The sequence below is a fragment of the Sitodiplosis mosellana genome, unplaced genomic scaffold (genome assembly GCF_009176505.1).
Source record: "Sitodiplosis mosellana isolate CC-2019 unplaced genomic scaffold, AAFC_SMos_1.0 Smas_scaffold_6167, whole genome shotgun sequence".
Lineage (NCBI taxonomy): Eukaryota > Metazoa > Arthropoda > Insecta > Diptera > Cecidomyiidae > Sitodiplosis > Sitodiplosis mosellana.
Window position 1 is genome coordinate 2,739,920 of NW_022601408.1, and position 17,718 is coordinate 2,757,637.

General features: G+C 35.6%; 2 protein-coding genes across 4 annotated transcripts; one reads left to right on the top strand and one right to left on the bottom strand.

The window, feature by feature from the left end:
- Window positions 1-142: 142 nt before the first annotated feature.
- Window positions 143-10,872, bottom strand: LOC129575464 (serine/threonine-protein kinase 32A). Of its 3 annotated transcripts, XM_055459139.1 has the most exons (12): window positions 10,703-10,872; window positions 9,642-10,564; window positions 7,570-7,766; window positions 5,743-5,798; window positions 5,071-5,230; window positions 4,623-4,693; window positions 2,928-3,016; window positions 2,781-2,818; window positions 2,152-2,234; window positions 1,706-1,748; window positions 1,284-1,465; window positions 143-1,127 (listed from the first exon to the last, which is right to left on the bottom strand). In XM_055459139.1, the coding sequence occupies exons 3-12, from the start codon at window positions 7,619-7,621 to the stop codon at window positions 507-509; spliced, it is 1,395 nt and encodes a 464-aa protein (XP_055315114.1). In that variant the 5' UTR covers window positions 7,622-7,766; window positions 9,642-10,564; window positions 10,703-10,872; the 3' UTR covers window positions 143-506. The 3 variants fall into 3 exon arrangements, with proteins under 3 accessions (XP_055315114.1, XP_055315113.1, XP_055315116.1); XM_055459138.1 differs by having other exon boundaries at window positions 9,642-10,872; XM_055459141.1 differs by lacking the exons at window positions 7,570-7,766; window positions 9,642-10,564; window positions 10,703-10,872 and adding an exon at window positions 5,936-7,015.
- A 1,366-nt stretch (window positions 10,873-12,238) lies between these two features.
- Window positions 12,239-17,128, top strand: LOC129575468 (xaa-Pro aminopeptidase 1-like). The gene is made up of 11 exons (XM_055459148.1): window positions 12,239-12,335; window positions 12,740-12,971; window positions 13,389-13,545; window positions 13,640-14,048; window positions 14,771-14,866; window positions 14,972-15,174; window positions 15,270-15,535; window positions 15,668-15,819; window positions 15,908-16,035; window positions 16,188-16,538; window positions 16,628-17,128. Exons 2-11 carry the CDS (start codon window positions 12,886-12,888, stop codon window positions 16,799-16,801), a joined length of 2,022 nt encoding a protein of 673 aa, XP_055315123.1. The 5' UTR covers window positions 12,239-12,335; window positions 12,740-12,885; the 3' UTR covers window positions 16,802-17,128.
- The last annotated feature ends 590 nt before the right edge of the window (window positions 17,129-17,718 follow it).

Here is a 17,718-nt window from a genome sequence, read left to right on the forward strand (position 1 = left end):
GCATGGAGGCTTTGGATGTATTTTCATTCAAAAAAAGGAACAAGTAATAGGCTGTGGGTGTTTTTTTTTTCTACTAAGAATCGGTCCTAAATACATTTTCTCCTTCTCCCGTTTATATATTGTACAAATTAGAAAATAATTGTTTGTTTTTTTTTTTTTCTGCAAACATTTTCTTACGTCGGTAGTCAATTGCATGTGTGCATTCTTACTGATAATTGGTTAATTGGTAATATGTATGTACAGTACATCAAATTCTTAAATTCCTCATGGTCGATTTGTTCACTTTGTTTTTATGTTGTTGTCAGATTCAGTCGAATAAATGCATAAGATCATCATTAAATTGGTACTTGTATATATGAATAATTATTGAATAATAATTGGTGAGTTCGGGACAATTAATTGCATCGCTGCTGATTGGAACGCGAAAAATAGAAACACATTGTATGGTTGTGGAGAAGATTTCTTGTCATCTTCATCGTCATTTTTCTGCTCAAATCAAAGATGCGCTATGCGGTCGATTTCGGTGACGGTGTTCGATCGATAAAATCGATTGTCTCGCTGTCGATTGCAGCATTTATTTGCGGGTTCGTATTTTTTGCATCGGTTATTTGTTGTACTACTTCTTTGATTGATTTAGCCGAAATCAATCGATTTTGTCCGTTTTGAATTTCCATTTCGTGCTGTTGCAACAATGCTGAAGTTTGCTCGTTGCTCACTTCCTTAATGCTACTTAAATTTTTCACCTCCGAATTGGCCATCAACGTATTCAATTCGTCTTGCCATTCTTTTTCTTTCAAGTCCATTGCTTTACGCTCAAGCTCTTTGCATCGATTGTAAACGATAAATTCTTTGATAAAATTACTTTCGGCATTGCTACTTTCGGCCGAATCACGTTGTGCTGATCTTTGTTTTGCCAAGCGTTTCTTCTTTTTATGTAGTGGTTTTGCCTCGACAATCATCTCTTCAAGCTCCAAGCTTGGATCACAGTTTAAATGGTCAGCCGGCGGTTTGAATGGTGGTGTTATGTCTTTTGCTAGAATCCGTTGAAAGTTCATATTACGGAGCAATGCTGTTTGTGATAGCTCCTTCTGTGAACTGATTCGGTCATCTGGATTCACGTTCAGAAGCTAAACACAGTTGGGTTAATCAATGAAAAAAAAAGCAAACAAAACCATTTTACAATCGAAATTGAAACTGTCAACCGCATGCGATACACAGACTAGCAATTGAGCATTATATACACGAGTAAATATATAATAAAAGCCAATCAAAAAACTACTTACTTTTCGTATGATTTCGATGAAATTGGCACTCCAACTCCTCGGAAATGAAGGCGTTGTGAATAAAATTTCTTTAACATCTTCCACGGGTGTTGTTGAATGAATGACAAACGGTCTACTACCCGCTCGCATTTCATAAGCCACAATACCTAAAGACCACCAATCCACTGGGTATGAGTAGCCAACTGAAATTCCACATGAAAAAACCACAACAAAAAACAATGAGTCGCTTTAGACAATAGCTAGCATTTGAATCAATTTTCTGGTGAATATCGTGCGAATAAAATTTCCACTGTCATTCATTATTTACACCTATATTAAACTGTGTCGTCAATTGAGTGCATTGAGTTTTGAAGTAGTCGAAGTTTCATGTTAGAATTATGGAATGTCAACTCAATTGCAAACTGAACTAAGCTGTAACTTACCAACTTGATCTAAGGCGCACATGAATACTTCTGGAGCAATATACTATGAATGAAAGAGTTTATAAGAAAAAAGAAATAAATGAAATTATGCAAATTAAATGAATATCGAAAACTCTAGTTTTATGTGAGTTTTTAATGAGGAAACAATAATTGCCAGTGTAATTATCCAAATTATCCAAATGTCCATATCATGTTTATTTCACATATTTTATATTTGTTCGTACGCGAATAAAACACATTTCAAGAGTGTTATAAACGTAGTGAATTATGAACAGGATTTTAATGGTTTGCACTCGGTGTGTTGTCTTACGCAAAATGTCTCTTCTCTACATTTGATATTACATATATACATATATCATTGGGAGCGGCATCCATGAAGCTCAATGTCTTCTATTGTCACTATTTTTAATCTAGATTTAAGGATTGTGTGTGTTATATGTACATACCGGTTTTGTTCCAGACATACTGCATGCAAATCCATCGTTTTGTAGTCGCGTTGCTATATTGAAATCAGTCAGATGAAAATGACCTAGATTACAGAGACCACAGCGAAGGAGGGAGAGAAAGAGAGAGAGAAAGACAAAGAGTTTTTGGTATTCCAATAGATTGAATATCGCACCATTGATTCGTATCCTTCTATAAGCTAGTATTAGCGCGATAATAATTTCATGTGTTCCGTAACGGATTTTTTTATATCCACATTTTTGCAAAGGTAAAGCGAACAAGCGAGAGAGAAAAAAAAAACATTGGTTTTTATGAACAAGCCCAAATATATTCAGCTCTTTTCGTCGTCATTGTTGAGTGGAATTTTCTCTGTCGCTTAGTGGAGTTCGTTACGACCATTACGGTGTGAAGCGTAGACGAGTGAATGCACACTCATAAAATGCTACTTGAGTCAATCACAAAATTGTTCTAAGCTTCTAGCTATTTTGGACACGGAGCATAAGAAATTATGAACGAAGATTCATGTTTCAACCAAAAACCGCATACACCACATTGTAAATCGACTTTTGTGTTCTAAATGGCCCAGCCAAATGAAATGATATACTGACCAAAACACCATAATGACGCTTACCTTCTTCATCAAGAAGTATATTATCGGGTTTGATATCTCTGAAATTGATTTAATTCAAAATATGATTTATTAACATTTCATTGATTAATTACACTAGACGTATACGGTGGGTTTTTTCTCATTGGTGCCGATCTGATGGAAAATTACCTGTGAATAACACGCTGATGTCGTAAGTACTCGAGTGCTGAACCAAGCTCGCACACCAATAATGATACACTTTTTTCGCAAAATTCCACCTAATTTTCCGTGTGTATTTTTGAATTTTTTTCATTTTTTCGTTGAAGTGAGTGAATGAAGGGGGAAAGAGAAGAAAAATCGATTTCAATAACATCTTGTGATTTTGGTGCTTGAAAGCATACCGCTAATGAACGTCGCATAAAATATTAATCCAAAGGTTTTAAAACATTAATGTGTTGTTTCAATTATTCGAATTTAATTAGATTCTCTGGCATTCATGTTAAAATCTTGTTTTGCATATGAGTAAATACACGCGGAGGCGTGAGTGCAACGAAAGAGTGATGAAGAAAGAGGGGGAATAGAGAGACATAAATAGAAAGCAGACTTCTGAAAATGGGAATAAAATTCGCCATTTTTTACTTTGCAAATTGTGCATGATAATAGATAACAGAATGTTGAAAATATATTAAGTTCTTGGCAAGAAGTTGTCAAAAACTGTTTTGCCAAGTTTAAAATATGTTGGAATTTATGCTCTATAGAAAAATACTTCACTCCGTTCTTCCACAAACTGTTCAGAGATTTATATAGGCAGTTAGAACTTTTCCAGAATAAGGGGTTGGAATAATCAAAATTATCTTAAAATTCGCTCTATCACTGTTAATAACACAGCCTGGAAAACAATGACAACCGGGAAATCACAAGGCAAATGCTAGACCCTAACGTCATCTATTGAGTTTTGTAGAAATCATTTGGGTTTAGACTTAACAGTAGACTTAAAATGAAGCTCAATACTTTACTGTTACTTCACTTACATTTAAGCTACTTGGACTAACTTGATAGCAAAACGTCAAACCAAATGGTAGTTGTACTCGCTGTTAACGTCTATTGTCACTTTGACATTTCGTCGATTGTCCCTATCGAGCGTTGCGTAAAATCGAATGTTTCCATTCGTTAAAAACGCATGAAGAGAGCCGGTTTTACGCACATGCCTTTATGTAAATGCAAATGTCGTGTAAAATCGGATCTTTTCATGCGACGACTCGCTCAATAGTTACGATGGCCACCGCATTTTCTAGCAGCACAATCGAAATTGCCAGTCAGTGCCATGATTTGACTAATAAATACCGAACGTTCAAGTGTTTTCAATCACGATGAAGTAATTGGCTGCTGTAATGAAGTTATCAAATTCAATCTAATACTTTAACGAAATTGACATGAATTTTGGAGAGAGAGAGAGAGAGAGAGAGAGAGAGAGAGAAACGCTTTCCCACAAGTAGTTGCTAGGGTCATAGCATGTGAGTTGATTTTATATATTTGAACCTTATTTGTGGTTGCTCGACATAAAGGTAGAATGAAGTTCATTGGACTTATGATTATCGAAAGAATTGCCAAGCGTTATGGATAAATTTGAAATGTATGTGAGAAAATCGAGCGTTGAATTAAAACTTTACAAGAATTTACACTAAGTTTAAACCATGCATAGTTTGTGTGAAGTTTAAACTTTTGATGTGTTTCGGAAATAAATGTCACACATGGAAGGATTTATTTTGCATCTTTATGAATCGTCAACCAGACAAATCGTATTGTTGAAAAGGAACATATGCTTCCTTACGGGTCAATTAATCAAAGTGAGTAATAGTTTGGAATTTAAATTCTGATACGTACCTGTTGAAGTAAATGATATCGTAAATCACCGCCCGTTAACAAATCACACACCATGAATAAATCCTCTTCATCTAAAATTAAAACAGTTTTTACCATCCATTAGTGAAAATATAAAAACGAGATTTTTATCAGAGGGTCTATAACATTTCGGAATAGTTTAAGAGTAGTTGCATTTTTTCCTCTTCTTTCGTTTATTAATTTTTTTTAATGAAAAACACTCAATGAAATTAAATTGCATGTAAATGATTTCCTTTCGAAAGCATACGGCACACTCTGTCGTCGATATACTCATGCTCACTACCATCATACTCTCTTACCACTCTCTCTTTCTCTAGCTCCCCCCCCCCCCCTCTCTCTCTCTCTCTCTCTTATTGATTAATGATAACAAAAATGAGATTGGAACCAATTAAATTAATGATGTTGCAAATATAAAACTTTGATGCCTCACCTTGAAACGAAAACCATAAATTGACTAAGAAGGGATGTTCCAACGATGATAGTAATTCAACTTCTTTAATTACACCACCAAGAGCACCTCTGCCATCCAATTTCACCGTATATTTCATGGCAAACAATCGACCGCTATCCCGTTTCTGTACAATGCACACCTATGATAACATATTGAGAGCAATACGATGAGAAGCCAGAAACGACGACGACGACAACACATGACAAAAATGAAGTAGCATAGTGATGGAGGTGAAAGTAGCATACATTTAGTTTCTTTTTTTTTTGTGGATTATGATGATAGGAGTGGAATAAGTGAGACGTAAATAAAGTCGAAAGCACAAATTTCGAGCGCTTCGAAGCTAAGAGAACCTCGAAATGAGATAGATAGACAGAGAGGAAAGAAACACAAATATAAGAACTAAATCAAAATTCATGAAAATTGTCTCTTGAATTCATCGAACCGATACATTTATTCGTTTGTTCGTTCGTTCGGTATGTATTTATTTTTATCTCCCTAGTTTTCGATCTCGATTTTCTTTTCCTTTTGATGTTTCATTAGAGTTTTTAATAATGCTGAAATATTTCATTCCCTCAACGATGCTACGTCCTATCTAATCGTTGTCGTATATATCGTATGTACCAGATCGAAGAGACGAACTACAGCACTCACCTTTCCAAAACTGCCTTTTCCAATGGCTCGTAGTATTTGAAAGTGATCGAAATTCACTGGAATGGATGACAATGAAACACAACAATATATCATATAAATCGATTTGTATTTATAAGTGTACTCATATTGTTTCTCTTTTCTTCTTCTTCTTCTTCTTCTCCTTCTTTTTCTTCAATTTTTGGAACACACTTACGATTTGAATTTTCAATTTCGTACAACAATTACATTATCTTTAGCCTTCTCGAGAGAAGCAATATTTTTTTCCGCTTTCGCTAAGCACATATGTATCTATATATTTATGTGGCTGAGTTCAATCTTTTCTATTGCGATAATCTTTAAAAACCTAATTAAAACGGAAAAGGTGTCGAATGAGTTTATATTAAAAAGTTTTTGTATGGCAACGAATGTCGATATTCGTCCCGAACGATACTTGACCTTTATCCTTCATCTGCACTCAATCTCGACGTCGGTTTTTAAACAGAGCTCGAGCAAGAGAGTGTGGGAGCATCAAATGCTGAAGTTGATCAAATTACAGGTCGAACGCATTTGTATGTAAACAATGTTATTGAATAAACCTGTCTTTTTGACTCAACAACGGGCAAAATGCTGTGTTGTCAGTTGCCGCATTCAAGGCATGATGTGGCTTGGCTTGGTGTAGATTCGCCTGAGTGGCGTTGTGATTATGAGTGTTCGTATGTGTGTCTGTTGTTTGAATCAATGCTTATTTTGTACCGAGAAGCTTGCTTTTGATCTTTTGGATCAAATATTACATCATGCCAATTTAAACTTAAACTCCACAGCTCCTCCACCCTATTTGACAGAAATTCAGCTGAATTTATATGGCATATTATTCAATTCCCAACAGATCCTTTGCTGTGCTATGCTGTGTGCATGTGTTTTTGTATAATTTATGTTTAAATTGCATAGTCGTCTAATGCATTATGTCCCGTTAGTGAGTAAATAGGCACACATTTCATAAGCGATAACCATTGTCAGTTGCTGCATTTAAACTTCAATACGTATTAGGGAATGTATGATGGTGTAATAATTGATGCTTCATTTCTCTTCGCTTGCTTGCTTATCGCTCACTTTTCGCTTCTTCGTTTGTTCGCTCGCTTGATCCGGAACTTCCATATGGTTTTCTTCGAACCACGTAGCTTTGGTCGTGGAAATTGTATCAGAATATTCAATTTACCGTTTTCTGCGACATTGCGAGAGAGAAGAATACCTTTGTCATCTTAAATAGCTGTTGTGCGTCCAACGTTTGGCTGGTGCTGTCTTCCAAACCCACCTGAATGAAACACTGCACTCACCACAAAACTAAATGTTGATAAAAGCTGTCTTACTCTTATTCTCTTGCTCTACCGTCTTGATTAACAGACGGTTAATATCACAAATATGTCGACATACATAAATAAATGGCACTCCTGTCGATTGCATCGCTGTTTTTCGATCGCTTATAGTTCATCGTTTAGGTTATTTCCAAAATAAGCCATAGCAATAATTCCTTTGTTTGGCGTTGATTCGCTTTTGAAATGATAATGATTTTAATCTTCTTGGAAAGTTTTAGCTTTTGCATATATATATATATATATATCGCCTTTGTGTGTGTGTTCCTTATTCCTTGGAATGCAAACATTTTGTTTTCAGAAAATAATTGCATGTTTCTAGAATATGCGAGAACAAGAAGAAAAAGAAGAAGAAGGAGAAGAAGGAACACCAACGGCAGAACCAACATAAGCTTCAAGTACAAACAGCGCCAATCGGGCGAGAGCCCGAGAACTGTGTGTACAGTTCATCGCTGAAGTGCAATTTTTATCGACTTACCATCATCGTCTGAGAGTGAAATGGCACCCGTACGCGATGAATTTGCACCCATAGCTTTTTGAATCGATTTTTTCCGGTGATGTTTTTTTTCTTCTTTCCTTCTTTTTTCAAAACTAAGATTGATGTTCCGTATGACTGTCGTCTTGGAGCAAAGAGTATTATTGGCTTAGATGATTTATCCGCTCCTTACATGTTGTCTGAAAATGTTTCGAGAAAAAAAAATATTGAGAAACACGAAAACATACACCAAAGTGCGCAACAATTGAGTCGATATTTCAAATATTGTCTTTCTACTTCTTTTTCTTCTTCTTCTTTTGTTTTATTTTCAGTTATTTTTAGGGACAAAAATCTTTTGTGATCAACGGAAAATTAATAAAATAACATTTGAGACTCAGAAATGGGCCGGAGAGAAATGATAATTGAGTGATCTATGAAACACACGACAAATTAGACGCATTAAGACGTAGAGATGTCAAAGAACGAGGACGATTCACTTTTCGAAAGAAGAAAAACGAAAAAAAAAAAAAAACGGAAGAAAAAGAAAATTTTGAAGGCTTCTCCCTTAAAGCAACAGAAAGCTTATGTTTGATTTTAAAGGAAGCGTGACAAAAATGTTCAATTCATTTTGAATATTTATGAAGAGCTCATGCAGAAGGCAAACCTCTTCATCAAATGTCGTACAAACGCAATATCGTACTAAAGTGATAGCACACTTCTAAGCAATGAAAATATTGATTCATCGGATAGACAACGAAGTGAGAGTGAGATGAAAACGAAGTCGAGCCGACGACAAAGAGAGCTTATGGACGGGGTGCAAGTGTGCACACTTGACGAACAGTTGTGTGCTAGAGAGGAAGAAAAAAATCAACAGTTATTCATAACGGTTGGCGCCATCTACTTCAAATCAGGTCGTTCAATAAGCTGAACTGAAAAATCTTCTTTTCTCACATTTCGTGTGAATATCATGTGACGATGAATATCAAGGTGTGCAGTACACATTACCGATGCGTGTATATAATTTGTCATTTCAATAAACACGCCTCGAAAATCATATTAGACGAACGATTGTGGACTACATTATGAATTGTGGGACTCGTGTTTATGGTTCGTGATAAACGATGGAGTTTGCGAATAATAAATGCGATGAAATCACGCTTAGTGGCGCTGCTGAGCAATATTCGAAATCGTTCATAAGCCATGGATAAAATCGGTTATTTGTTCGGCTGAGTCCTCGATTAAAACTATCTCTTTGCCGCTTTCATGTGAATATGAATTCATCGTCAACCCAAACAAGGCAAATTTGCCTGAGGCGTCAATTTGTCATGCACATCGTTTGTTGTAGTCGTATTTCATTTTCACTTCTTTTGCTGCCACCGCTGCTGTTCTGTTGCTGTTTCGTTGTTGCTGAAGAAACTTTAACATTTGTGCGCCGCCCCCCCCCCCCATGTCATCCGACACTCAAATCTCTCGAACGTTCGGTCTTCTAAGTGTATTAAAACTGTGCGACGAATAAATAATTTCGCATTTTATTGCGCCTCGCATATATATTGAAATGAATAGAATTTATTGAATACATTAGCACTGGCAATTGTATTTACAATGCAGGAAGCAATCAAATCCCAAACTCTTTTTCTCCTCGGATTATCGTCTAATTTTCATCGATAATACCATGTGGGGGTAGTGTGATTTTCATATGGTACAGTTTAAATATGGGCACATTCAAAATACAGAATATAAAAATCAACAACAACAACAAAGGCAGCAAGAATAAGAAGAAGACGTATTGATAAATAAATCGAGACAAAAGGCAAGGAGGCAAACGTGACGATAATAGTTCCACAAACGGAATGGAGTAAAATGTTAAATAGGGACAGAATATGTTGAACATGGGAAAAAAAGAAAGCGAAAAAGGGAAAGAAATATAGTGAACAAAAAAAAGAAGAAAACCATATACTCCATATGAAATGTGGAGTATTCATGTTTCAACGTTCGTTTGTGCGCGTGTGCTCCCCCCAAAAAAAAACTCCGAAAGATATATAGAAATTCAAGTCATCATTTTCTTTCATACATACCACCACAGATACAATGTAGCGAATGAATGATACCTCTCCGTTTGGCCGAGCGATAATTGTGTCGAAACCGAAAACGCCGCGCGACTACAATACTTCGGGATAGTAGTAACACAAATGAAATTCTAAACAACAATACACAACGTACATGCTTTTAACTTTTCAGCCACGTCCGTCTTTGTCGTCGTCGTTGTCGTCGTCGTCGTCGAAGCCGTTGCTGCCGCCGACGTCGTTGTCACTAATCCATATTTGTTTTTACTTATAAAAATGCGATGTTTTTGTTTGTTCGCCTCATAAAATCAATAACTCAATTCTCTCTCTCTCTCTCTCTCTCTCTCTCTCCGGTGTGAACAATATCGGTATTTTCGCTATTTTATCCTTCTACTCCGTCTGCTTTGTGTATTTGTAAAACAACATAAAGGAACGCAACATTTTCAATTTTCGTGTTTTATTCATACAACTTATATTTCACCTTTTTATACGAACACATACTCAAACCGGACGAAGGGAGTGAGTGACTGACTGAATGAGTGAGTGAGAAACACCGCTCGCAAGCAACACGTTAAGTCTCTCATATATTTTGCAACACTTGCTTTGAATAAATATTTTTCTATTAATTGAACAACATTTGCGCTGAACGAAACGGAAAAGCGTAAACAATTTTCAAGATTTTAGCACAAAACGAGCCGATTCTAATTTTTGGGCCTACGCTTATCTGTATTGAGCTCATTTGTTTCGAAATATTCCATTTCATTTCGCAATAAATACCAAAACAAACCATTTTATTTGGGTTTCTATCTTCTCAATCGGAAAATTTTTGCTTGGATCTTTTTCGTATTGTTTCACCTTTTCTTTTCCGTTTTTCTTCTTTTTTCAAACGAACAATCATTCGCTGTATCACCAAAGACCATTCGAAAAACAGATTACTGTAATAAAAAAATGCACATTCACAGGAAAGAAAACGTAAACAACAACAAAACGAACCGAATATTTGTTGATGATCAAAAAAAAAAAAAAAATTCCGTAAGCGATTGATATGAATTTAAATGAATTTCCGTTTTTACTTTTGCTAGTTGCAAAATGGTTTATTGCGAGAGGAAAATTGTAACGGGTTTCGATAGACCGCTCCTCTTAAAATCGCTTCACAACATTTCTTTACGTATTCAACACACAAAAATACCGAACGAAAATGTTCGAAAAGCGGCGATGCGATAAAACCTTGTGTCTCAGTTGGCGTCAGCCACGGAGTGAAAATGGAAAATCGTAAAGACTTTCCATAAACCATTTGTTATCTACACAGAAAACCACACAACTACAAGTCAAACTCATGAGCACAGAGTCGTTAGGAATAGCCGTGTAATATACGCACACATTTACATATACATATACACATATATATATACACACACACACGCGCGCATACAAATCTACGAGGAGGGGATGAAAGACCGAAAACGGGAAATTCATTGAGAAACCGAAGATTCCGGTTTTTGTTCAGATGACACAACAGTTATTCGCACTTTAACTTAAACAATGCACGATTTCTAATAAGGTTCACACTCTTCACAAAGAAGCGAAGAGAAAAAAAAAACGAAAAATAACATTTCGATAATTTCCCAGCACATGCATTCCTTAGTCTCTTGAGAGCTAAAAAGATAGAATGAGTCAAAAAGACAATAACGCACTTGGATCTATTGATTCGCTCACAGAGATGTTGAATAAAAAATGTGGCCAAAATGCAAATAAAAGAAACCGAACCGAATTGAATCGAATCGAATCGTATCAAACATGAAACGCATGTCTAAAGCTTTTCTTTATGAGAGGCAAACGACAGTAGCCACGGAATTTTATGGCATTGCTTGAATTTCTATGGTCGAAATGTGTTCAATAATACAATTTATTCGGATTGGCCCATGGGATGAAACAAGGATAAAGCATCAGATATGAACGAAAATACAGTTTTACCGTAGCGGCGGCGACTCTTTATACTTGTAGGTTAAATAGACCGGACATTTATCCACTTTGGAATAAGCGGCTTACGCCGATTGTTCTGTTCATACCCGGTGTGCGTTGTATTTACGGTATTGTATTTAAGCTAAGCGAAGATAAATTGTGGCCAAATTATGAGCAATCAATATCATTTCATCGCGAAAAGGCAACTGTATCAATTGAAATCCTTCAAAGTAATGCGTTCATTTTTTGTTGTTTTGAACAACTTCAAAAGCAATTCATATTTATGGAATCATTTGTCGTTTTTTTCTTTCTTCGAAAAACGATGATGGAATGCAAATTTCATCGCAATTATTCTTAAGAGGTTTTCGATTTCGACATTTGCATATTCATGAACACGTTTATTGCACTTTTCGGCAGAACCATATCGTTTTTTCTACGTTTGTAAATAATTTTTTTTTTTTTTTTCGAAATCATTCATCAATTTGACCATCACTAAAATTCATATGTCTTAGCTGATTGATAAATGGAATCTTATCGATAATTCAGTATAGCGATGATTCACAAGCTTTTTTTTTCTTATCAATTGAGTTGTACGTACACGCAAATGCTTAGAATACAAATAAATTACTTCAAGATAAGCCATATTTATTGAATTGACGCGTATTTTTTCTTCTCAGTAGCAAATTTATCAAAAGCATTCAATGTGATACGTGTCACTTGATTACACCCAAAGGTTTCCTATCGGTAATGGTCTTTTCATTATTATTTTTTCAAATAAACTAAACTAAAAACTTTTGACTCGTGGGTTTTTCCAATAAATTTGCAACAACTCGAAATTACTTGGCATAATAGAGTTCAATCGTGAATTTATTACATTTGTCAGAATTCTTGTGTTTCAAATGTTTCTTTGCATAGCAAATAAAATCCAAAAACTAAATAAGCTCATTTTTATCGGAAGCAAAGCCAATCACTTACCGTTTTGATGAAAGATGAAGAAAAAGGATTTCTTTTTCGAATATTCTGATAAATAAACAAATTTCGAATTGCATGCATTTAGTTGTTGTCGCAAACTCATTGGTTCTCAAAATATAAGAATTTCAACATTGGATCATATGTTTATTCATTTTTAATTGAATTGAATTGAATAGAAAACGTAATCTTAGAAAGATAAAGGAGAAAAAGAAGTGTTGATTCCAAAACCTGTATATCTGTGAAACGAGCGTGTGTCTGGGACGCGGAAAAGCTGGGTTTCTCCATTTCAATTCCATTTCTAAAGTTGTACAAAGTCCAAAGGATGACCGTAGCATCAAACACAAAATTAATACTCACCGGCGCCGCACTGCTCGTAGCTGTCGTTGGTTGCTCAGTGGCAGTGACAAGGTACACACTTGAATCATTTTTCAAATAAAACGCAACTAAAAACTTTTGTTGGAATTTAACCCAATTTATTTGTCAATCAATACCGCATAAAAGGAATGATCGATGCGTCTCGTGTTCAACACAATATATTGAATTGTTTTCAGTTTGATTACATGTAACCAAATGTAAATTAGGGCAAAAGTTATCTATTTAATTTTCTGATAAATTATAGTTTCAATTATTAATTTTAATTGATGCAATAGGAAATGCCATGGAGTTCAAGTAATTCGTTGAGGATGTTTAAGAACTATGAAAGCATATCTGAAAAGTTTCGGTGAATTTTGAATGAGCTGTTTGAAATTGTTTCAAGTGTAGTTTTATCAATTGTTCCGAATGTATTTGACTCATTTGTCAAAGTTTTTCTTCTGTTCAAAATAGAGCAATGGCAAATATTGAAAATCCCCCTGAAGACGACGGAGGGCAACCCACATCGGCGAAAATCGTTCGCAGCATCCGAAACACAATGAATGATACGCGATACGTTATGGGACCACCAATTCAGGCCTATATAATCCCATCGGTTGATGTACATCAAGTGAGAGATTAAACATAAATAAAACACTTTAGAACAAAAAAAAAAAAATGCTATGGATTTGATGTATATTTTCCACAAAAAAATGATTATATAGAATGAGGATACAACAGATCGCGACAAACGGGTCGCGTATGTTTCTGGATTTACGGGCTCATCTGCCACAATTGTGATTGAAGAGGGTGCCGCTGCTTTTTGGACTGACAGTCGATATTTTATGCAAGCTAAAAACCAACTAGATAATGAAACTTGGATAATAATGAAATCGGGACAGCCAGCGACAAAATCAATCCAAGAATGGCTAGTTGAAAAATTACCCCAAAATTCACGCGTGGGCATCGATCCATTTTTAATGAAAGCAAAAGAATTTCAACAGCTTTCGGCATATCTTGAATCTCATGGTCATAATTTGATTGCGCTTCCAACAAACTTGGTTGATGTGGTATGGAAAAATCGCCCTGAACTCAAACTGAAAGAACTTGAGCCGATTGGAGACCAATTTTCGGGTAATTTTTCTATCATTTTTTTTTTTCTTCATTTTGTTTCGTTCCATTGAATGTATCAAATCGAATTAAACAGTTATGTCAGTATACATATTAGGTGTTAAAAGATACCATGAACAGCATTCAATGGGTTTCGAAATCACAAACGAGTCATTTTTTCTAGTCAGACGATTGTTTCGAATCTCATATGAAGTAATTGCATTGAGACCCATAAAAGAATCGGTCTCAAGAGTGTATGCACAGGCACGCACAAAGAAACAAATGTCAAAAGGTTAGAGTCTTGAATCACAGCTTTAGAATTTCTCCCCAAACAATTGTAAACGGAAAGTTCAACTGTTTCATGTATTTCGAACGAACTTGAACCGTTCCCGTTCAACAAAGATTTTTTGTATGTTTGTTGGTTTCGGTAATCAAAATGAAATTGTGACATTTTTTGAATAAGAATAAATATTGTCAATTTAGTAAGCTATACGAATGGATTTACATTTACGTGCGGTAAACGAAAAACCATTCAATAATAAACCATGACCAATTCCACCACATTATCAATCAAATGAGATGAGCCTGCAGGGTAACAACGTATAGCGCAAGATTATGATGGTGAAAGAACGAAAAAGGGTTGTGGTCATGTCTATGCCAACTTGCCAGACTCAAAGTACCAATATGATTAAATTAATTTTTAATTTTTTTTCCCCGTGATTTGCGTATATCTGGTCCGGCCTCAGGCAAAAGAGTTCCGCAAAAGTTGGCGGAAGTGCGAAAAGCAATGAAAGCTCTGACAGCGGATATCATGATTGTTACAGCATTAGAAGATATTGCCTGTAAGCATTTCAATTATAATAAATCAATCAAAATAATTACAAATCGATTTGTTATATACATTTTGAAAATATCTCTTTTGCTGTTGATGCTGTTGTGACAAAAAGGGTTGCTCAATTTGAGAGGTAGCGATTTCGAATATGCGCCTCTGTTTTTTGCCTATGTCATCATAGCCGAGAACGATACTTACCTGTATTTGCTTAAACAAGATAGAGCCACGACCAACAAAATTGATAATCACTTCCAAACCGAGCACATCGACATCATTATAAACGAATACAACAATACAGTGGCTGGAATAAACACTGTCGTGAGTTATTTTTAACAATGACGATGAGAAAATGAAAAGAGAAAATGTTTGAAAAGGATTCGGAAAATTATTGTGGTTTTTCCATACACATTCAGATTCGGAACACAAAGGGAATGGTGTTATTATCGTCGGCCAGTGAGGCTATTCAAACGATTGTGCCGTCAGAGCGAAGGTTAGAAGCCGAAAGTCCAATTATGAAAATGCGAATCATTAAAAATGACGTTGAAGCACAAAAAATGCGTGAGGCCCACAAACGAGATGGAGCCAGTATCATTAAGTACCTGTATTGGTTGGAAACTGAAATCGATGACCAAAACATCACCGAAATAAAAGGTGCCGACAAACTCAAAAGCTATAAAAGGTATGTGTGAACAGAAAAGGAAGAACAAGCAATAGGAACAGAAGAATAAAACAGAAAAACATCTTCCACACTTAGTTGAAAGCGTAAGCAAATTAAAGTATAGGTGAATTTTTTTTTTCTTCTTTTGTTCAGTCAACATGAATATTATCGTCGATTGAGTTTTCAAACCATAAGCGCCGTTGGTGCACATGCAGCAATGGCACATTACATACCAACAAATGATAGCGATAGGCAAATTACCCGCACAGAGCTTTACTTGATCGAGTCAGGCACTCAATATAAAGGTAAAAACTGATTTTTGACCAGGTGAAGAATTCTCCATCATCTCATCAATTTTCCTCTCTTCATCACATTTTATTTATACATGAACAGATGGAACGACTGATATGACGCGTACAGTGCACTTTGGCACACCGTCCGACACAGAGAAAGATGCGTTCACTCGTGTGCTCAAAGGTTTTATATCGGTGGCAACAGCAGTTTTTCCACGAGGAGCACCGGTGAATATGTCTTCTAAAAACAACAATATTTTCTTTCTACCGCTTTTCGATTTAAGTTTATGGCCGTCATAAAAATGAGTTACAAGCAAACAAATCTGGAAGTAATAATATTTATTTTTTTCGTTTCTATTTTTATTTTGATGTTTATTTAGTTTTCATTCTTCGATGCGATGGCAAGGCGAGCGCTTTGGGATGTGGGATTAGACTACGATCACGCAACTGGGCATGGGGTTGGTGCTTTTTTGAAGGTTCATGAGTATCCGCCGTTAATATCGAGCAAAAATATGCCGCCTGGAATGTGCAAAAATATGTTCACAACGAACGAGCCGGGCTATTACGAAAATGGTAAATTTGGCATTCGACTAGGAAATGTGCTTCAAGTGGTCGATGCACCGCATTCATCCGAACATTTCAGTGGAAAAGGAGCTTATAAATTTGATGATATTACAATGGTTCCGATCCAAAAGAAAATGATTAATGTCGATTTGCTTTCTGAGTCTGAGGTACGGTGGCAACGTGTGCATTTTATATTCGATTTATTGATGTTAAACGATGGATTTTTTCCTCTATTTTTATTATTACGATGGTTTAGATTCAGTGGCTGAATGAATATCATGCAGGCGTTCGTAATAATGTTAGCCCATTATTGAGCGATAATTCGAATATTCTTGAATGGCTGGAACGGGAAACGCAACCAATATCAAAGCAAAATGAAGAGTGCACTGAAACAACAACGGAACAGCCAGAGACCACGACCGACCAATAAGTCACAAAAATGTGTTTCACTTTTCCTCTGGTTTTATGTCTCTGATCTCACATCTTCCTCCTTCATGTACATATTGCATATGGGGCGTAGTATCCACATGTATAAATTAGTTTCTGTTCCGTTCATGAGGTAATTTTGTTTTAAATCCCATAACCAATTTGATTCACTTCACATTTCTGTGATTGAGCGTTTGCCAACGATTATTTGTTACAATTAATCCCATTTATACATATACCATAAAATTTTATACTTATTTATTTAAATATGTGCCTTATATATGTGGAAAAATCATTTTAAATCCCCAATAAAGAATCATTTAAATTGAAATAAGTATCAAGTTCAAAATGTGTTGGTTTCTCAAATTAAGCATTATTCAAGTTTAATAAATTAATGTGTGTTCTAGCGTGGAATTAAATACAAACACAATCAGCAACGAAATTCTCTTTTACTGCTAAAATGGAGGAAAACCATCACAAATGGTTGTGGTTTTACTTTTGATTGTCATTTTGCCGAAACAAACTACCATTCGGGATTCTAAACTCATCACTTCATGGTATCTGACTTGTGTTGTTGATGACGTAAAAGTGAGCGTCATCGGCAAGGCACGGCACGATTTTTCCACTTCTTCAAAATTAGAATTCTTAATGAAAACTATTAAAGTCCATTCAGGGAACACACATACATTTGAATGAAGGAAAATAACATAATATTCCTTCTACTTGAGGAAAAAATATGGGAACATCTCATAAATTGAGTCAAACAAATGAGAAAGTACTCAGAGAAAATGTTTCATTTAATTTCCTGTCTGCCACTTTTAATTCAAATACAAGTAACAAGCAAAAAGCAGAAGGCAAAAAACGAGAAGAAGAAGAAAAAAATGAAAACAACCGAAAATTCATACAAACTACCAGCAAAGT

Bases quoted from the DNA above. Each gene is read 5' to 3' on its own strand.
- LOC129575468 (XM_055459148.1), top strand. From the start codon at position 12,886: ATGACCGTAGCATCAAACACAAAATTAATACTCACCGGCGCCGCACTG. The intron at 14,049-14,770 runs GTAATTTTTCTA...GTCCGGCCTCAG, and splicing joins GATTGGAGACCAATTTTCGG to GCAAAAGAGTTCCGCAAAAG. The intron at 15,175-15,269 runs GTGAGTTATTTT...ATACACATTCAG, and splicing joins TGGCTGGAATAAACACTGTC to ATTCGGAACACAAAGGGAAT.
- LOC129575464 (XM_055459139.1), bottom strand. From the start codon at position 7,621: ATGGGTGCAAATTCATCGCGTACGGGTGCCATTTCACTCTCAGACGAT. The intron at 5,231-5,742 runs GTGAGTGCTGTA...ATGTTATCATAG, and splicing joins GAAAAGGCAGTTTTGGAAAG to GTGTGCATTGTACAGAAACG. The intron at 2,819-2,927 runs GTAATTTTCCAT...AATCAATTTCAG, and splicing joins CATCAGCGTGTTATTCACAG to AGATATCAAACCCGATAATA.